The 15,799-nt window shown below is 42.9% G+C and overlaps 5 protein-coding genes, 1 non-coding gene and 1 pseudogene across 6 annotated transcripts; 4 read left to right on the forward strand and 3 right to left on the reverse strand.

Annotated features, from left to right (window-relative positions):
- The first annotated feature begins 184 nt into the window (after positions 1–184).
- LOC108115488 (GMP synthase [glutamine-hydrolyzing]) lies at positions 185–5,749 on the forward strand. The gene is made up of 10 exons (XM_017226973.2): positions 185–553; positions 2,417–2,524; positions 2,608–2,912; positions 3,160–3,460; positions 3,525–3,621; positions 3,790–4,159; positions 4,235–4,427; positions 4,486–4,887; positions 4,947–5,138; positions 5,198–5,749. Exons 2-10 carry the CDS (start codon positions 2,435–2,437, stop codon positions 5,297–5,299), a joined length of 2,052 nt encoding a protein of 683 aa, XP_017082462.1. The 5' UTR covers positions 185–553; positions 2,417–2,434; the 3' UTR covers positions 5,300–5,749.
- LOC121530188 lies at positions 2,941–3,076 on the forward strand. Its single transcript, XR_005993860.1, has one exon.
- Positions 5,750–6,041: 292 nt separating the features above from the next.
- On the reverse strand, positions 6,042–7,017 carry LOC108115489. Its single transcript, XM_017226974.2, has 2 exons — positions 6,403–7,017; positions 6,042–6,330 (listed from the first exon to the last, which is right to left on the reverse strand). The coding sequence occupies exons 1-2, from the start codon at positions 6,940–6,942 to the stop codon at positions 6,088–6,090; spliced, it is 783 nt and encodes a 260-aa protein (XP_017082463.2). The 5' UTR covers positions 6,943–7,017; the 3' UTR covers positions 6,042–6,087.
- Positions 7,018–7,249: 232 nt separating this feature from the next.
- On the reverse strand, positions 7,250–11,944 carry LOC108115487 (probable aconitate hydratase, mitochondrial). The gene is made up of 4 exons (XM_017226972.2): positions 11,788–11,944; positions 8,436–10,073; positions 7,870–8,373; positions 7,250–7,810 (listed from the first exon to the last, which is right to left on the reverse strand). The coding sequence occupies exons 1-4, from the start codon at positions 11,818–11,820 to the stop codon at positions 7,622–7,624; spliced, it is 2,364 nt and encodes a 787-aa protein (XP_017082461.1). The 5' UTR covers positions 11,821–11,944; the 3' UTR covers positions 7,250–7,621.
- A 370-nt stretch (positions 11,945–12,314) lies between these two features.
- Positions 12,315–13,252, reverse strand: LOC108115449 (annotated as a pseudogene).
- A 68-nt stretch (positions 13,253–13,320) lies between these two features.
- Positions 13,321–15,143, forward strand: LOC108115535 (5'-3' exonuclease PLD3). Its single transcript, XM_017227037.2, has 2 exons — positions 13,321–14,821; positions 14,873–15,143. Exons 1-2 carry the CDS (start codon positions 13,610–13,612, stop codon positions 15,140–15,142), a joined length of 1,482 nt encoding a protein of 493 aa, XP_017082526.2. The 5' UTR covers positions 13,321–13,609; the 3' UTR covers position 15,143.
- Positions 15,144–15,190: 47 nt separating this feature from the next.
- On the forward strand, positions 15,191–15,796 carry LOC108115536 (NADH dehydrogenase [ubiquinone] 1 alpha subcomplex assembly factor 2). The gene has a single exon (XM_017227038.2). The coding sequence runs from the start codon at positions 15,285–15,287 to the stop codon at positions 15,735–15,737; it is 453 nt and encodes a 150-aa protein (XP_017082527.2). The 5' UTR covers positions 15,191–15,284; the 3' UTR covers positions 15,738–15,796.
- Positions 15,797–15,799: the final 3 nt, after the last annotated feature.

Genomic DNA, 15,799 nt, shown 5'->3' on the forward strand with positions numbered 1-15,799 from the left:
GTCATGTTAATAAAACAATATTTTATAATTTACACATATAATTAGATTTATTGCAATTATGTTTAAATTTAATTTAATTTTTTTAAACTAATTTGTATTAATTACTCAAAAAATACTTACTTCTAGTATATTTAGTAAATTTATTTTGCCGCAAACTCCGGGAAATTTCCACATCCAAGTTACGGTCATACCCTCGTCAATAAGTCATCTTTCGGCTTTAATTCACGAAAAATTGCAGAAAAAGCAATAGAAAAGTGCCTAGAAGTGGCCAATCCGAACGCAGACGAGTTGCAGCCGTAAAAATCATAGCGGTACATTTTGCCAGCGGTGTCGAGCAGCCGTGGAAACGCGGAATAGCAGCGTGCAGCAGCCAAAGAAATTTGGTTAAAAGTTCAAGAGAGAGAGAGAGGACAACGGGGGACCGCTAACAACGGATCGCGAACCTAGTGTTTAGGCATTAAGTTTTCCGCTGCTTGTCACGGTTTTCCACGGCCTTGCCCACGGATAACCCGCTCCCTGGAAAAACCGCCTGCCAAGCCAAAACGACGAGCAGGTGAGAGGCTATGTGGATAAAGATCTACCGATCCCAACAAAATTGCCATGCGGCACTGCTCCACCCACAAATCACAACCCCGCGCCCCTATGCATCTGCTTCAACCGCATTTGCCAATTATTTTTTTTTCGCCCATTTGCGATTTATATATTTTGCAAACATTTCTCGTGGCCATTTTGTGGTTATAAGCGCCGCTTGTAGGCGGCTCCACGTGTGTTGGTGTGCGGCCGTGTTTGTGTGTGTGTTTGCTACATGTGTATTAAATTACAAGCACGCGGCCTCCCACTATTTGTTGTTGTTTTTGTCGTTTGTGATAACCTTTTGCTTGTTATCAAAATTCAGAGAGCAAAAAGAAGAGCAAGGCTTACATCACAGGCTTCGCATCGCATCAGTGACCTAATGCACTTTTAACCCCTGGAGTTGCATTTCTTTTTGCTGCTGCTGCAAGAAAAAAATGGAAAAACACAAGAAAACTCACAGAGTTGCCACTGCTAATTTGTCTCCTGACTTTTTTCGTTGTTTATTTGTTTTGCCATTTTTTCTTGTGCGTTTTTCTTTGCTTCTTTCTTTCTCTGTTTTCGTTTACCTGCCATTTCACTTCCATCTGACGCTCTTTTTGTCTCTCTAGCTTCCGCTCTCACTCTCTTTTTAGCATTTTCGCCTGTCATCTGGCGGTCAGTAGCCGGCGTCCCCTCACCTTCCCACGTCCCGTTACGTTCCGCATGCTCCTCACATCCTCATCCTCTTGCATCCAAATTTGTATTCTATAATATAAGAAAATTTTCGATAGCTCGGCAATCCGAACTGCATACTCCCTTACAATCGGTAAAATAATATTAAAAAACTTATGAAATAGCAGTGCTCTTTTCGACCGTTGTTTAGTAGACTACTTAACGATAGCTTCGAAGATCGAATTTAAATTTATTCGACTCCAGAGGGATAGAATATGTTAAATTAAGTAAACTTAAACTGTATATAAAAAAAAGACAGTTAGTAATCCAAATTATAAGGACTTAGTCATTATACGTAATAAACTCAACTATCATTACTTCAAGTTACTAGACAGGACAGATACTCCTGGCTTAAAAATTCGAGTTTAAGTTTTCAATCAAAATTCAATGTTTCAACAATATTATTAAACCATGAACCTTTTGAGTAATCGTTTTTATAGTATCTATAAGATACATTAGCCTATTTTCAAGCACATAATCATAATAACCTGGATTAAAAACCATTAAAATCATAAAATTTTTATATACATTCGACTGTGACCTGCCATAGGAACTTCCTTGGACATCAATTCATAATGACCCAAGTTTTGGCAATAAGGTAATATTGAGACATAATAACTTCAATGATAATGTATATATAATATTATCGGCAAAATTCATATTACTTTTTCGTAAGGGTATTGAAATCACCCCGCACTGCAAATCATTTTTCGTAGGCGTCGCCTCTTTGGCCTTGTTTTCTCTTAGCTTTGAGTTTTCGCATTGGAGTTTTCCTTCCACATTGCACATTTCACCTTTCTGTGACCGAAAAAATCTTTGCCAATGTTTGTTGTCTATCGTAGAGCGTCCTGGCCAGCTGCATGTTGAATGTTTCTGCGAGTGCTCCACAAGATATTGCCGGTATGTGAGCCCTCTGTACCACTTTCCTGAATATCAAATCCCCGCAATTGCCCGTGACTAAAAACCCATTCCACCCCACCTTCTAGCCAGCTTTTAGCCTTGTTTCTTTAGAGTCGATTGCAGCCACAACTGGAGCATAAATAAGCCGCAGAAACGACCCCACCCGCCAGTCGAGATTCGGTGTTTGTTTCGGCGATTGCTTGACTGACATTCAAATTTTTGCTCTTTGCAGTGCTGCAACGATAAAGAAATGAACTCAAACATATTTCTGGGCACAGCGGAGAACGGCCTGCGGCACGATAAGATTGTTATACTCGATGCGGGAGCACAGTACGGCAAGGTGAGCTCATCCCCACGAATAATTAAAAACTTCTACTTAAATTTGCAAATATAAAACGCTAATTCTTGAATATTTTTTCTCAGGTTATCGACCGTAAGGTTCGCGAACTCCTCGTAGAGTCGGATATCCTGCCACTGGACACACCGGCTGTCACGATACGCAACAATGGCTATCGGGGCATCATAATCTCCGGGGGACCCAATTCCGTCTATGCAGAGGATGCGCCCAGCTATGATCCCGATCTGTTTAAACTGAAAATACCAATGCTAGGCATTTGCTATGGCATGCAGTTGATCAACAAAGAATTTGGAGGCACAGTGCTGAAGAAAGATGTAAGAGAGGATGGCCAACAGAACATCGAGATCGAGACTTCGTGCCCACTCTTCAGGTGAGCCCGAAATGCAGGATAATTGGAAGTCGCAGCAACAAGAAAGTGCTTACAATGATTGACTTTATTTGAGCGCTGATACAATGCTGGCAGAAAAATGTCAATGCCAAGAACAGTTCAGCTTAGAGCAGCTTATAAACTGATCTACACGTGGCATCACATACTAATTAAATTTATTGTTTTTTTCTAGTTTGTTAACTTTTGCTACTTTTCATTTACTAATATAACCTATTTTTGTTTTCTACAGTCGACTTAGTCGCACACAGTCGGTGCTTTTAACCCATGGCGATAGTGTGGAACGGGTGGGAGAAAATCTAAAGATCGGTGGCTGGTCCACAAATCGCATAGTGACAGCCATTTACAATGAAGTACTTCGCATCTACGGCGTCCAGTTCCATCCTGAGGTGGACCTGACCATTAATGGCAAACAGATGCTATCGAACTTCCTGTACGAGATCTGCGAACTGACGCCCAACTTTACAATGGGTAGTCGAAAGGAGGAGTGCATGCGCTATATCCGCGAGAAAGTCGGCAACAATAAGGTGTTGGTGAGTTTGGAAAAATTGATAACCATTAAGACTTCCATGTTTAAATGGGATCTACATTTTACAGCTGCTGGTCAGCGGCGGCGTGGATTCGAGTGTCTGTGCAGCTTTGCTCCGTCGTGCCCTTCATCCTAATCAGATAATTGCCGTGCATGTAGATAATGGTATGAAAGGCATAAGATACGAGTAATCAATTGTAGCTATTCTAAGAATAGAATGTTATATTTAAATGGGGTTTTGGGAATATGTGCATTCTGACTGTTGTCCTCAACATTGCGAAAATTGTCTTTTAACATTAAATTAATTCCAAATAATTTGTATTGTTCCCAAAGGTTTCATGCGTAAGAACGAAAGTGAAAAGGTGGAGCGTTCCCTGCGCGATATTGGCATTGATTTGATTGTCCGTAAGGAAGGCTACACGTTCCTCAAAGGTACCACGCAAGTCAAGAGGCCCGGACAGTACTCTGTGGTGGAGACGCCTATGCTCTGTCAGACTTATAATCCGGAGGAGAAGCGTAAGATAATCGGTGATATATTCGTTAAGGTGACCAACGATGTTGTGGCCGAGCTAAAGCTGAAACCAGAAGAAGTTATGCTGGCCCAGGGAACCCTTCGGCCAGATTTAATTGAGTCCGCTTCTAACATGGTTAGCACTAACGCAGAAACAATCAAAACGCACCACAATGACACGGATCTGATCAGGTAAGAACTTATCAGCTAGAACTTCATTTGAACCCGACTGCTAAGCTTTATATTTCTTGGTTTTCATTTTTTCAGGGAACTTCGTAATGCGGGACGTGTTGTTGAGCCACTGTGTGACTTCCATAAGGATGAAGTGCGCGATCTTGGCAATGATCTGGGCCTGCCTCCGGAGCTTGTGGAGAGGCAGCCCTTCCCAGGTCCCGGCCTGGCGATCCGCGTACTCTGTGCCGAGGAGGCTTACATGGAGAAGGACTACTCTGAGACTCAGGCAAGATAAAAAAAAAAATTTTATAATTACCTATAATAAATTGGTTAACTACTTTCAGGTGATTGTTCGTGTGATTGTCGACTACAAGAATAAGCTGCAGAAGAACCATGCTCTGATTAACCGGGTAACAGGCGCCACCAGCGAGGCAGAGCAGAAAGACCTTTTGCGAATCTCCGCCAACTCGCAGATCCAGGCCACCCTGCTGCCCATCCGTTCTGTTGGCGTGCAGGGCGATAAGCGATCATACAGTTATGTGGTGGGCCTATCCACGAGTCAGGAACCCAACTGGCAGGACCTTCTCTTCCTCGCTAAAATCATACCCCGTATTCTGCACAACGTGAATAGGGTATGCTACATCTTCGGTGAGCCAGTGCAGTATCTGGTTACGGATATTACGCACACCACACTCAACACGGTGGTACTATCACAGTTGAGACAAGCGGATGCTATCGCCAATGAGGTAGGGTTAGGTTTCTTTGATTAGAAAACAACGTAAAACTAACTATATACCAATTTTAGGTCATAATGCAAGCAGGACTGTACCGAAAAATCTCACAGATGCCTGTTGTTCTCATACCCGTGCACTTTGATCGCGACCCCATTAACCGCATACCCTCCTGCAGAAGATCGGTAGTGCTGCGTCCGTTTATAACGAATGATTTTATGACTGGTGTTCCGGCAGAACCCGGATCTGCGCAACTGCCCTTACAAGTGAGTACAGTACCCAAAACTTTCTGAAATATTTATAATTACTTTTCTTTTGTTGATAGGCTCTAAATCAAATTGTGCGCGACATATCCAAGCTGGATGGAATCTCGAGGGTTCTGTACGACTTGACAGCCAAGCCACCGGGCACCACCGAGTGGGAATGATGCGTTCAAACCAAAACTTTCAACAGCCATTTCATAGAAGTAGATGAGACAAACAATAATCAACCAACCAACAAGCGGCGGGCGCTCGATAGGAGGACAATGGCCAATCGGTCGATCAGTTGGCAAAACGATCGAACGGCGGATGGATCGATCCTAGCCTTCGGGGCCATCGCAGCTGCTCCTGCCTTTAGAGAGAGACACGTAAAACGAGCAATTCATGAGGCGCAAAAACAGAACTGGAACTGCCGCTTCAAAAATTGAAATCAATTCAGGTTCATAATATCGATGATACATTGTGTGTGTGTAATTAATGCGGAATTAAGCAAATCGAGATCTAATACAGATGGCAAACTATTTGCTAGTAATACTTATGTACATTTTCATGTTTTGTTCCTTTTGTGAAAAGGAATGTGCCCACAAACCACGTAACAAATAAAAACAATTAATTTACGCATTTTTAGTTATATACATAATATATATATATATATCTATATATATATTATACATACAGATATTAAATAATTGCAACCCAAGTTCTGAAATTTGTATATTTGCAAGAGAGAAAGTGTTTTCGTGGAAAATGGCATAAGCAAAAAGATTGTAAGAATACGAAACAAAAATATTGTAAGCTAAAATTATGAATTGTTATATAAAACGTCTATATTTAAAAAATGGCAAAACCAGATAAACAAAACGATTATGATGATAAAAGAAATGTAATAAAACGAAAAATCGATTTAAATTGGTTATTAATGCATACAATTTAATTTAAATATCCTAATACCTCCTTACGACTTATTCTTTGTCATTGTTTTGGTCAAATAATAAGGTTCCCCGCTGGTTACCTTCTGCATTTTTCGAAAAGCTTCTGGAGTCAGGACCAACTTGTTGTGGTGGTGATTTCTCAACTTCTCGAGTGAGGCCAACTTTTCAGTGATGGGTGTACGGGTTTTTGGTTTATTTTGTACTGGTCGCAGGTTTTTTGATACATGTCTTTCAAGATTGGCTCCTGAGGACTTCAACTGCATAGGCTGATGAAAAGTTATGATCGGTGTATAATATATCTTTAGAATTTGAATCATTCTTATCAACTATTTACTTACTGCAACTTCAGGTGGACTTTCTTTTTCTCGACGAAACATGTTACTTAAGAACTGCAGATTATCTGAATAAGGAAGCTTAGGTGGTACCTTGCCGCCAGAGAACTTTGCCCCTTGTTCTTGGACGCGTTCCAACTCGACATCATAGCGGAGCCTGTGAATCATATGTTTCCAAAACCCAGTTGGCGAATCCTGTCTCATTTCATTAGCAATCGCCTCCCAGACTTCCTCTTTGCGATCGAAATTAAAGAAATCCTTGTGACACTGATTCCACAAGCACTTTTGATCCTCGTAAAGGGCGATTAGTTTGAACTTTGCGTTCTGCAAGAACTTTGGACTGGCTGAGAAGGTGACTGTGTCCTTGCGCAACGAAGTCCTATCAGTGTAGGAGTAGTATCCTGTTGTGGAATCAAAAGACGTTCTACTCTGTGCCTTACGCTTCAGCCTTGCGGCCAGTAAGGCCTGACTTCCCAATGGATAATTTTCAAAATAGAATCCTGTGCTGGAAGCAAAGGACGTTTTACTCCGTCTTCTTCGATTCATTTTTGTCACTACAAATTTGAATTACTGAAAAATTACGCAAAACTAATAGATTGACAAACTTTTCAAATTCCACTTAAACTTTGCTTTCCTGATTTCCCAGTTTGACCAAAAACAATTCTGGCTATAGTTATTATGCTTTATTTTCCACTACATAATAATAATATCAACTCACTGTTGTCTCTTACATTTTATAATTGATACAATTAAGTTATTAATGGGGAAAATAAAGAGGACATTGGATGTATTGAGGGCTCTTATTGTCCACTTTTTGGGTTAAAAATGTAGTTAAATAAAATAATCAGTTTAATACGTATTACTTTGAGTTTTATTCGCACTTAATCATCTTCATCGTCGAGGCAATCTGCAGAGCATTTAGACAAATTCGAAAAGAACAAAATCGAAGGAAACATTCATAGCAAGAATTAAAAATAATATTGTGTATAATTATATATATAAAACTCGTACAAATTCTCGCTATCATTCGGTTACATAATATTTCACTTTTAAAACAGCACACTCGATATACTCAAATTAAAATATAAACAATTTGAAAAAAATTTGAATAACAATACCATAACTCGATTGCTTGCGTTGTGAGTCTGAGTGTGTTCGCCTACTGGGAGCAGGTGCTAGGATGGGGGGTTCTGGACAGGAGGGTCTTAAGTAGGTCCATCACCTTTTACTGGGCCAGCTCCTTCATGCGGTTGAGGGCGCTGCCAGCCTTGAACCAGCCGATCTGCAGGTCGTTCAGGGTGTGGTTCAGTGTGATCTTATCGACCTTGTCGCCGTTCTTAACTTCACATTCGACGGGCTTTCCAGGCGCCAGGGAGTTCAGGTTGAGCAAGGAGATCTTGCTCGTGGGCTGGATCTGTTGGCATACAAATGAAGAATAAAAACTTGTCACTACGAAATTCAAACCGCACAAACCTTATCGTAATCAGCGGGGTTGGCAAAGGTAAGGGGCAGCAGACCCTGCTTCTTCAAGTTGGTCTCGTGGATACGGGCAAAGGACTTGACGATAATGGCGCGGCCACCCAGGTGACGTGGTTCCAGGGCGGCATGCTCGCGGGACGAACCCTCGCCGTAGTTCTCATCACCGATGGCAACCCACTTGATGCCGTTGGCCTTGTAGTCGCGGGCCACATCGGGAACTCCACCCCAAGAGCCGTTGCGCTGGTTCTTGATGTTGTTCATCTCGTTGTTCTCGTAGTTGGTGGCGCCGATGAACATGTTGTTGGAGATGTTGTCCAAGTGACCACGGTATTTCAGCCAAGGTCCGGCGGCGGAAATGTGATCGGTGGTGCACTTTCCTTTAACCTTAATCAGCACGGTCAGGTCCGTCAGATCCTTGCCGTTCCACTTGTCGAAGGGCTCCAGAAGCTGCAGGCGGGTCGACTTAGGATCGACAGCGACCTTGACGCTGTCGCCACTCTGTGGATATGCAATATGGAATTAAATAATAAACATACATTCAGTTTGGTATATAAACTTACAGCTGGGGGAGCAGTGTAGGTGTCCTGACCGGGGTCGAAGCCCTGGGCGGGCAGCTCATCACCGAATGGAGCCTTCAGCTTGAACTTCTTGCCATCGGATCCAGTGAGCTCATCGGTCAGCGGGTTGAAGTCCAAACGACCGGCGATGGACAGAGCGGTGACCAACTCAGGGCTGGTGACGAAGCAGTGGGTGGCCGGGTTGGCGTCGTTCCTGCCGGTGAAGTTACGGTTGTAGGAGGTGACAATCGTGTTCTTGTCGCCCTTCTTCACGTCCTTACGGTCCCATTGTCCAATGCAGGGACCGCAGGCATTGGCGAGCACGGTACCGCCGAACTTGTCGAATACCTCAGAGATGCCGTCGCGCTCGATGGTGGCACGGATCTGCTCGGATCCGGGGGTCACGTTGAAAGGGATCTTTGACTTCAGGCCATGGCTCATGGCATCCTTGGCAATGCTGGCGCAGCGACCCATGTCTTCGTACGAGGAGTTAGTGCAGGAGCCAATAAGACCTACGCGGATGTCCAGAGGGTAGCCGTTCTTCTTTGAGTTGTCGCCCAGCTTGCTAATGGGATGGCCCAAATCGGGAGTGAATGGTCCGTTAACATGTGGCTCCAGGGTGTCCAAGTTGATTTCGATCAGTTCGTCGTACTCGCAGTTCTTGTCAGCGGACAGGATCTTGCCCTGGTACTTCTGGGCCTCAGAGGCGATGCCAGCGCGGCCAGTGGACTTCAGGTAATCAGCCATGCGCTGGTTGAAGGGGAACAAGGACGTGGTGGCTCCGATCTCAGCACCCATGTTGCAGATGGTGGCCATGCCTGTGCAGGAGATCGAGTCAACGCCCTTGCCGTGGTACTCAATGATGGCACCGGTGCCTCCTTTAACGGTCAGGATATCGGCCACCTTGAGGATAACGTCCTTGGGCGAAGTCCAACCGCTGATCTTGCCAGTCAGGTTGACACCAATAACCTTGGGGCACTTCAGCTCCCAGGGGATATCAGCCATCACGTCGACGGCATCAGCGCCACCAACGCCGATGCACAGACCACCCAAACCACCACCGTTGGGGGTGTGGGAGTCAGTACCGATCATCAGCAGGCCGGGGAAAGCGTAGTTCTCCAGAATGATCTGATGGATAATACCGCTGCCTGGTTTCCAGAAGCCCAGACCATACTTGGCGCACGTACTGGCCAAGAAGTCGTATACCTCCTTGTTCAGATCCTTGGCGCGGGCCAAATCCTTGGGTCCACCGATCTGGGCCTCAATCAAATGGTCACAATGCACCGTCGAAGGCACAGCCACCTTCTTCAGTCCGGAGGAGATGAACTGCAGCAGCGCCATCTGGGCGGTGGCATCCTGCATGGCCACGCGATCGGGACGCAGACGCAGATAGGATGTGCCTCGCACGATATCCTGGTTGGCGGGATCATCCAAATGCGAGTACAACACCTTCTCAGAGAGAGTCAATGGGCGGTTCAGACGGCCACGCACTATATCCAGACGCTTGTTAAGCTTCTCGTAGGGCAGGAAGACGTCAGAGTCGAACTTGGACAAAGCCACCTTGGAGGCGGTGTAGCAGGAGGCGTGGAACTGGCGCACCACTGGCCCTTCGGCCACAACATGCTTGCCCAGTCGGCACACCTGGAAAAGGAAAACAAAGGAGATATGTTAAAAAAAACTGAAGACTGTTTCTTTAGTTTGAGTAGTGCCAAGGGAAGCAAATCAAGATCTAGTAATTAGCACTCTGTAGGAACATAATTTAGCAGTCATGACTAATACAGTATAAAGTCCCATACAAGACAGTTTCTAAGTTTTTAATCAATAGATGTTTGGTGGGTGCAGAACGTACTCTTATGATACGATGTGAATTGATTGATTCCGTTGGTAGCGTAATAAACACTTGATTATCATGTCAGGAGGCCCCTCAACTTTAATTAGAGCTTTGCCACTCTATCAGCAAGTGCACAAATCTTAATAAGTTATGATGTTATGTCAAAATAAAAGAGATAGGAAAATATCGATCATCACCAAAAATATTCTGATGTTAGTGCTAATTTTAGGGCAATAACTGGGTTTTATCTAAATCCCCGCTATCATATTTTACCAAAATACTAAGCAAATGGAGTTTTCCTAACAATCCTTTGTTCGCAGCGTTACGTTTTATTGTGCTTAATAAAGTTTATTGTGCTAGATATATTTTTAAAAACAAAATTGTTGACACCGTTTCCATTTTGTAACTAAGAGTTATTTTAAGATCTCTTATCTATGACTATAAATTGTTAAGCACCTCTCTGGAGGGTGTCTCTTTATCTTATTCATTATTTTTGAATGACCAAAAATATTCCATGAATACTTATAAATATTTAAGGGTATTCATGTGACAAGATATTATATCTCGGCAACTAATATTTTAATTATGTTTTTAACTAGTGATTCACGATTTTTCTTCAATAACTTTCTGGGGTTTTGGGCTTACGAATTTTAAGATTTATAAAAATTCAAAAGATTACGTTTTTTTTAAATGTATATATCCAATCTATTTTTAAAAAGAAAACAGCTGGGAATATAGTTTGTTTTGTTTATGCAGAGATAAGGCAGCGTTTAGCCTTTTAAATTGTTACAAATTGCCAGAACGCCTTTTGCAATTAGCTTAACCACGTGACGCACACAAACAAATGGCAACAATTGCAAATTACGTCAAATAGGTCATTAACTTGTTGGCAAGTACAGTGAAACCATTCTCGAAGCTGCCATGGAAATAACTCGAAAGGCAAATGCTTCGCTAAAGCGCGTGATACTCCAGTGGAAAATATTTAAAGCTATATTTAGGCCGGTCATTATCAGAGTGTAAGTAAACCTGTCACAGATAAGACGGACCTCCCCCCGAAGATATATACGCTATAGGGCCTGGTCTCCTGGTTAAATAACTGCGACATTGGCGATTATGTAAATGCGACCAGCGTCGAACTCTCGCGAATGGTTGTTAATTTGCTGGATGCTACCCATTTCCATGGGAACACTGTTCTAAATATTTCAATCCATTTTGGATGCAGAGCCTAAAGAATCACAAACACTACGTACTCGGTTACCTAACAACTTTGGATTTTGTTTTTAGGTTAGAAAACTCTGTGCGAAAATTCGCGATTTTTCGAATGGCCACATCCTGTTGGATGTGCAGATTGTTGCCAACGATTTTTCATGAACTTTCGGGCAGTGTTTCCAGTTCTCTTTATCTCAGTTTTGATTTTGGGTTTTTTCTTGCTGTTCGTAGATTCTTATATATATATATATGTTTTTGCGTCGATTTGTCGGAGCGACTGGAGGCACAGGCTCCAGGAATAGGAATATAACCTACCTGTGCCTGGGCGCTCATCAATCTCGCAGCCATTGTTCGCGTCCTAATTAAACGATACTCGAATCACTCGATGGAATTGATATTGCAGCGGAACTTTTTAAGCCGTTAAAATTTTCAGCCCTCTCAGCCGGAAGATTTCAACACAGACTAACTTCTTTCGCACGAGGGCCAGTGTTTGTAGGCGTCGCGGTTTCGCGCCAGCGATGCGATTTTAAATTATTTTGCGCCAGAAATAGCTACACTGCAATAATCGATAATAAAACATCTGCATCCATCATTTGTCATAAATATGGTAACTAAACAAAAAATAATTTTAAATATTTATTTTTAAATATAACAGAACACGAAAACTATTTTATTGGATGGATATACTGTTAAAAATAAATTTTATTTTTAAAAATCGAGTGACTTGAGTTGTTACAGGTACATATATAACACAAATAAATTATAACTTATACGGAAAATTTCATACTCGGTCAAAACTATTCAGTTATGTCATGTCTTAATAAAATATGGGTGTATTTTAAAAAAAAAAAACAATTTGTTAACTTTTGTTTTAAGACCCAACCGTAATAATGAGACCGGTTGATTTAATTGCAATAATTGATAATACAATTCAAAAATACAGACTTTTTAAAATTATTTGGTTATCTTTTCAAGCACCCCTCTAAGCTCGAAGCATACGCATGTGGGGCGCCTCTTGTTATTTTCGTCGAATGCTTCGAAGATCACCACCGCCTTATAGCGACCATGAAGAGGAGGGCCAATGACGTTATTCAGCCGTGGAGATACGACAAACGGACTATATTCCAAAACGGTCTGAAATTAAAAGTAAGTTTTAAGCGAAATTAAGACGAAATCATTATCATACTAACATCTTTGGTGGCAATGCATGTTCTTTTTAGGTCCTCTCGTCGTAAAAAATATTGAAACCAATATTTGAACCAGTAGGAACTTTTTTCAAGCATTGATTCGCAAAAATCCCGAGTGCTCAAGTTGAAGACTGTGGGTTCCCAATTACCGCGATTGAAGTGCATTATGTTAAACCTAGCCTGAAAAGGTACATACACTTGTATTTTCCTTTGGAACGCTCAGTTGCTTTTAAAAGATCTGAATTTACGGAAATTCGATCGGTGCGTGGAAAACTCCAGTTGGTAGTTACGTTTCCTGACACGTGAATTCCGTCGAAGTCCTCAAAGACTTCCATATCATCCAAGTTAAAAGGCTTCATTGAGATTTATTGATCCGGGTGGGCCATCGGTGCACGGAAAATACAAGTCCTCAAGATTAATTTTGTAGTCTGCAGTCCAAATTCCGGACGCAGCCAAAGCGAGAATCAGTAGAATTGTAAACATTTTTGTAGTCGATCGATGGTTGATCCTTCTTTATATACATAGCTATGGTAATAGGTTGTGATAATTAGGTGTAATTGCGGATTAACATAACATAGCCGCTATAATCACAAATGTCATCAACAGTCCCCGTTGCACGCAAAATAATAATAGTTGTGTTGGTGATTATATATTTGACAGATTTTATTTTTATTTGAATCGTTTATATCATATATTTCGAATATAAAAACGTATCAGGTAGATAAAGATTTTGGATTTCGTAAACGTTATGTTTTAGCTATTTCAAAATGCTGCTCTGACTTTTTCGTCTTGTTTTGAGCATCAGCACTGAGGACCTCATCGCTATCCAACACTGATCGTTTGTATGCGTGGGCGGGAGACACTTTCCCACAGCTGGTCGAATAATAAATAAGCATGGTTGGGAAAATGTTTGTCTATGGCCAGTCAGCGTTAGTCCTAACCCTTACGCCATGTCCGAGCGACGAGGAGTGCACGAGATACCCAGGGACTACCAGCCAGTGCCCAGAGAACAGGACGAACCAACTCCAGTGACTAAATCCTGCTGCTGGCGTCCTAATTGCAATTTTGTGTTCCAGCATGAGCGAAAACTTTGCTGCTGCAGTCACGGCTACATCATTCCCGTGTTTATACTCTTTGTTCTGGTCATGATTGTACTTATGTTGCCTTGGGAGACCTTCCACCGAAATGAGAACGCAAACACCCCCGTTTCCGTGGAGACCCCGTTGCCATGTCAACTCGAACTGGTGGAGAGTCTGCCAGTGGGATTGAACTACAGCCAAAGGGAAATCCACCCCAAACTAAAGAGCACCTTTGAGTCCTGGCAGTGGCTGCAGGGCAGGGCAAGGACCTCGCTGGACATAGTGTCCCCGCACTGGACATTACGTGGGTTAAATGTAAACGATAGCAGCACTGGTCCCGGTGAACACCTTTTTCAGCGGCTACTATCCAATGGAGATGTTGGGAGACCCAAGTTGCGACTGCGGATTGTACTTAATCGTAATCAGGACAGTTTGTGGCATGCCGATGCTCGCATCCTGTCTAACTATGGAGCAGCTGATGTCGTGGGCATCAATTATTTGCAATCTAAGCTCTGGCTGGTGGACGGGGAGCATTTCTACTTGGGCAGCGCGAGCATGGATTGGCGATCGCTAACTCAACGAAAAGAACTTGGTGTATTGGCCAGAAATTGTCCTCATCTGGCCCAAGATCTGTCAAAAATCGTTAAAGCATATTGGTACCTGGGTAACAATGAGGTGCCGGAGTACTGGCCTTGGATGTACCAAACGCACATTAATCAGAGAAGACCCCTTTTGCTAAGCATAAGCAAAAACCATACAATGCGAGCCTATATAGCTAGTTCACCACCAAGACTTGCAGCCACTGGAAGGAGTCACGAACTAGATGCTATAATAGAAGCTATCGATAAGGCCACTGAGTTCATAAGCCTTTCTCTTATGGACTACTCACCTCAGCTTAGGCGCAGTAATAAACTAGAATATTGGCCATTAATAGACAATGCGCTACGTAAAGCTACCTTGGAGCGGGGTGTGGCCGTCAAGCTGCTAGTTTCCTGGTGGAAATACTCGGATCCCAGCGAGGATCACTTCTTAAGGTCCTTACAGGCCCTTAACAAAATAAGGGAGGAAGTGGATATACAAATGGTAATCATTTACATTAAAAAAAATGTATTTTAGAATTTACTGTTTTTTTAGCGTCGCTTTGTGGTGCCAACCACGGATGAGCTGGATAGGGTTTCCGGTGGAAGAGTAAGCTGCAATTCGTACTTGGTTACCGATACTGTTGCCGTTATTGGCACTTCCAGCTGGTCGGGGGAGCATTTCACCTACTCTGCCGGCGTTGGATTAGTTCTCCAGGATATGGACTACAATAACAACAGTGTGCGCACTGATTTGCTGGAAATTTTCCAGAGAGATTGGTTTAGTCCTTATGCACTGCCGTTAATACCAAATTTAAGAATTTGAATTGACTACCGGCAATTTACAACACTGCCATCAGCTGTTCATGTCATAACAAACGTCAGTTCTAACCTCAAATTTCTCCAAGCTAAAATAAGTTTACATTTTTCGCCACTCAGTTCGAATAAAAGTAAAGTAAATCAAAAGCATGGCCAACAAGCCGACGCGCGATGTGATCGGCATTATCTTCCAGAACTTTTGGAAATCCCTGCGGCCGCGTCAGTTTCGTGGGGATTTTATTGGGGAGGACTATTTCGGGAATAAGTACTACGAGATTCCGGCGAACCCATCGATTGGGAAAAGGAAGCCCTCGCGGTGGTTTGAACCGGCGGATAAGGAAGCTTTCGACCAGGAGCTGACTGCCGAGTGGGAGGCTTGGCTTCGGGGGCGTCGTGACCAGCCACCAACACGCGAGGAGCTGGTGAAGAACCTACAGATTATGGAAATGAAGAAACGCAATGCCGCCGAACTGGAGGCAACCTATGCCAAGGGTAAGGACGATAAGGCGCTACCTAAGCAGGTGGACGGACCCACAATCGGAACCTTCCCCAAATACAAGGAGTACGAGTTTATTCCTGGAAAGGAGCCTCCGGAGAAGTAACTCTAGTTTTGGTATTTTTTAAGAATTTAATGTGTAAATATAGATAAATTGATCTTAAATGT

The sequence above is a fragment of the Drosophila eugracilis genome, unplaced genomic scaffold (genome assembly GCF_018153835.1).
Source record: "Drosophila eugracilis isolate 14026-0451.02 unplaced genomic scaffold, ASM1815383v1 contig_1197, whole genome shotgun sequence".
NCBI classification, from domain to species: Eukaryota; Metazoa; Arthropoda; class Insecta; order Diptera; family Drosophilidae; genus Drosophila; species Drosophila eugracilis.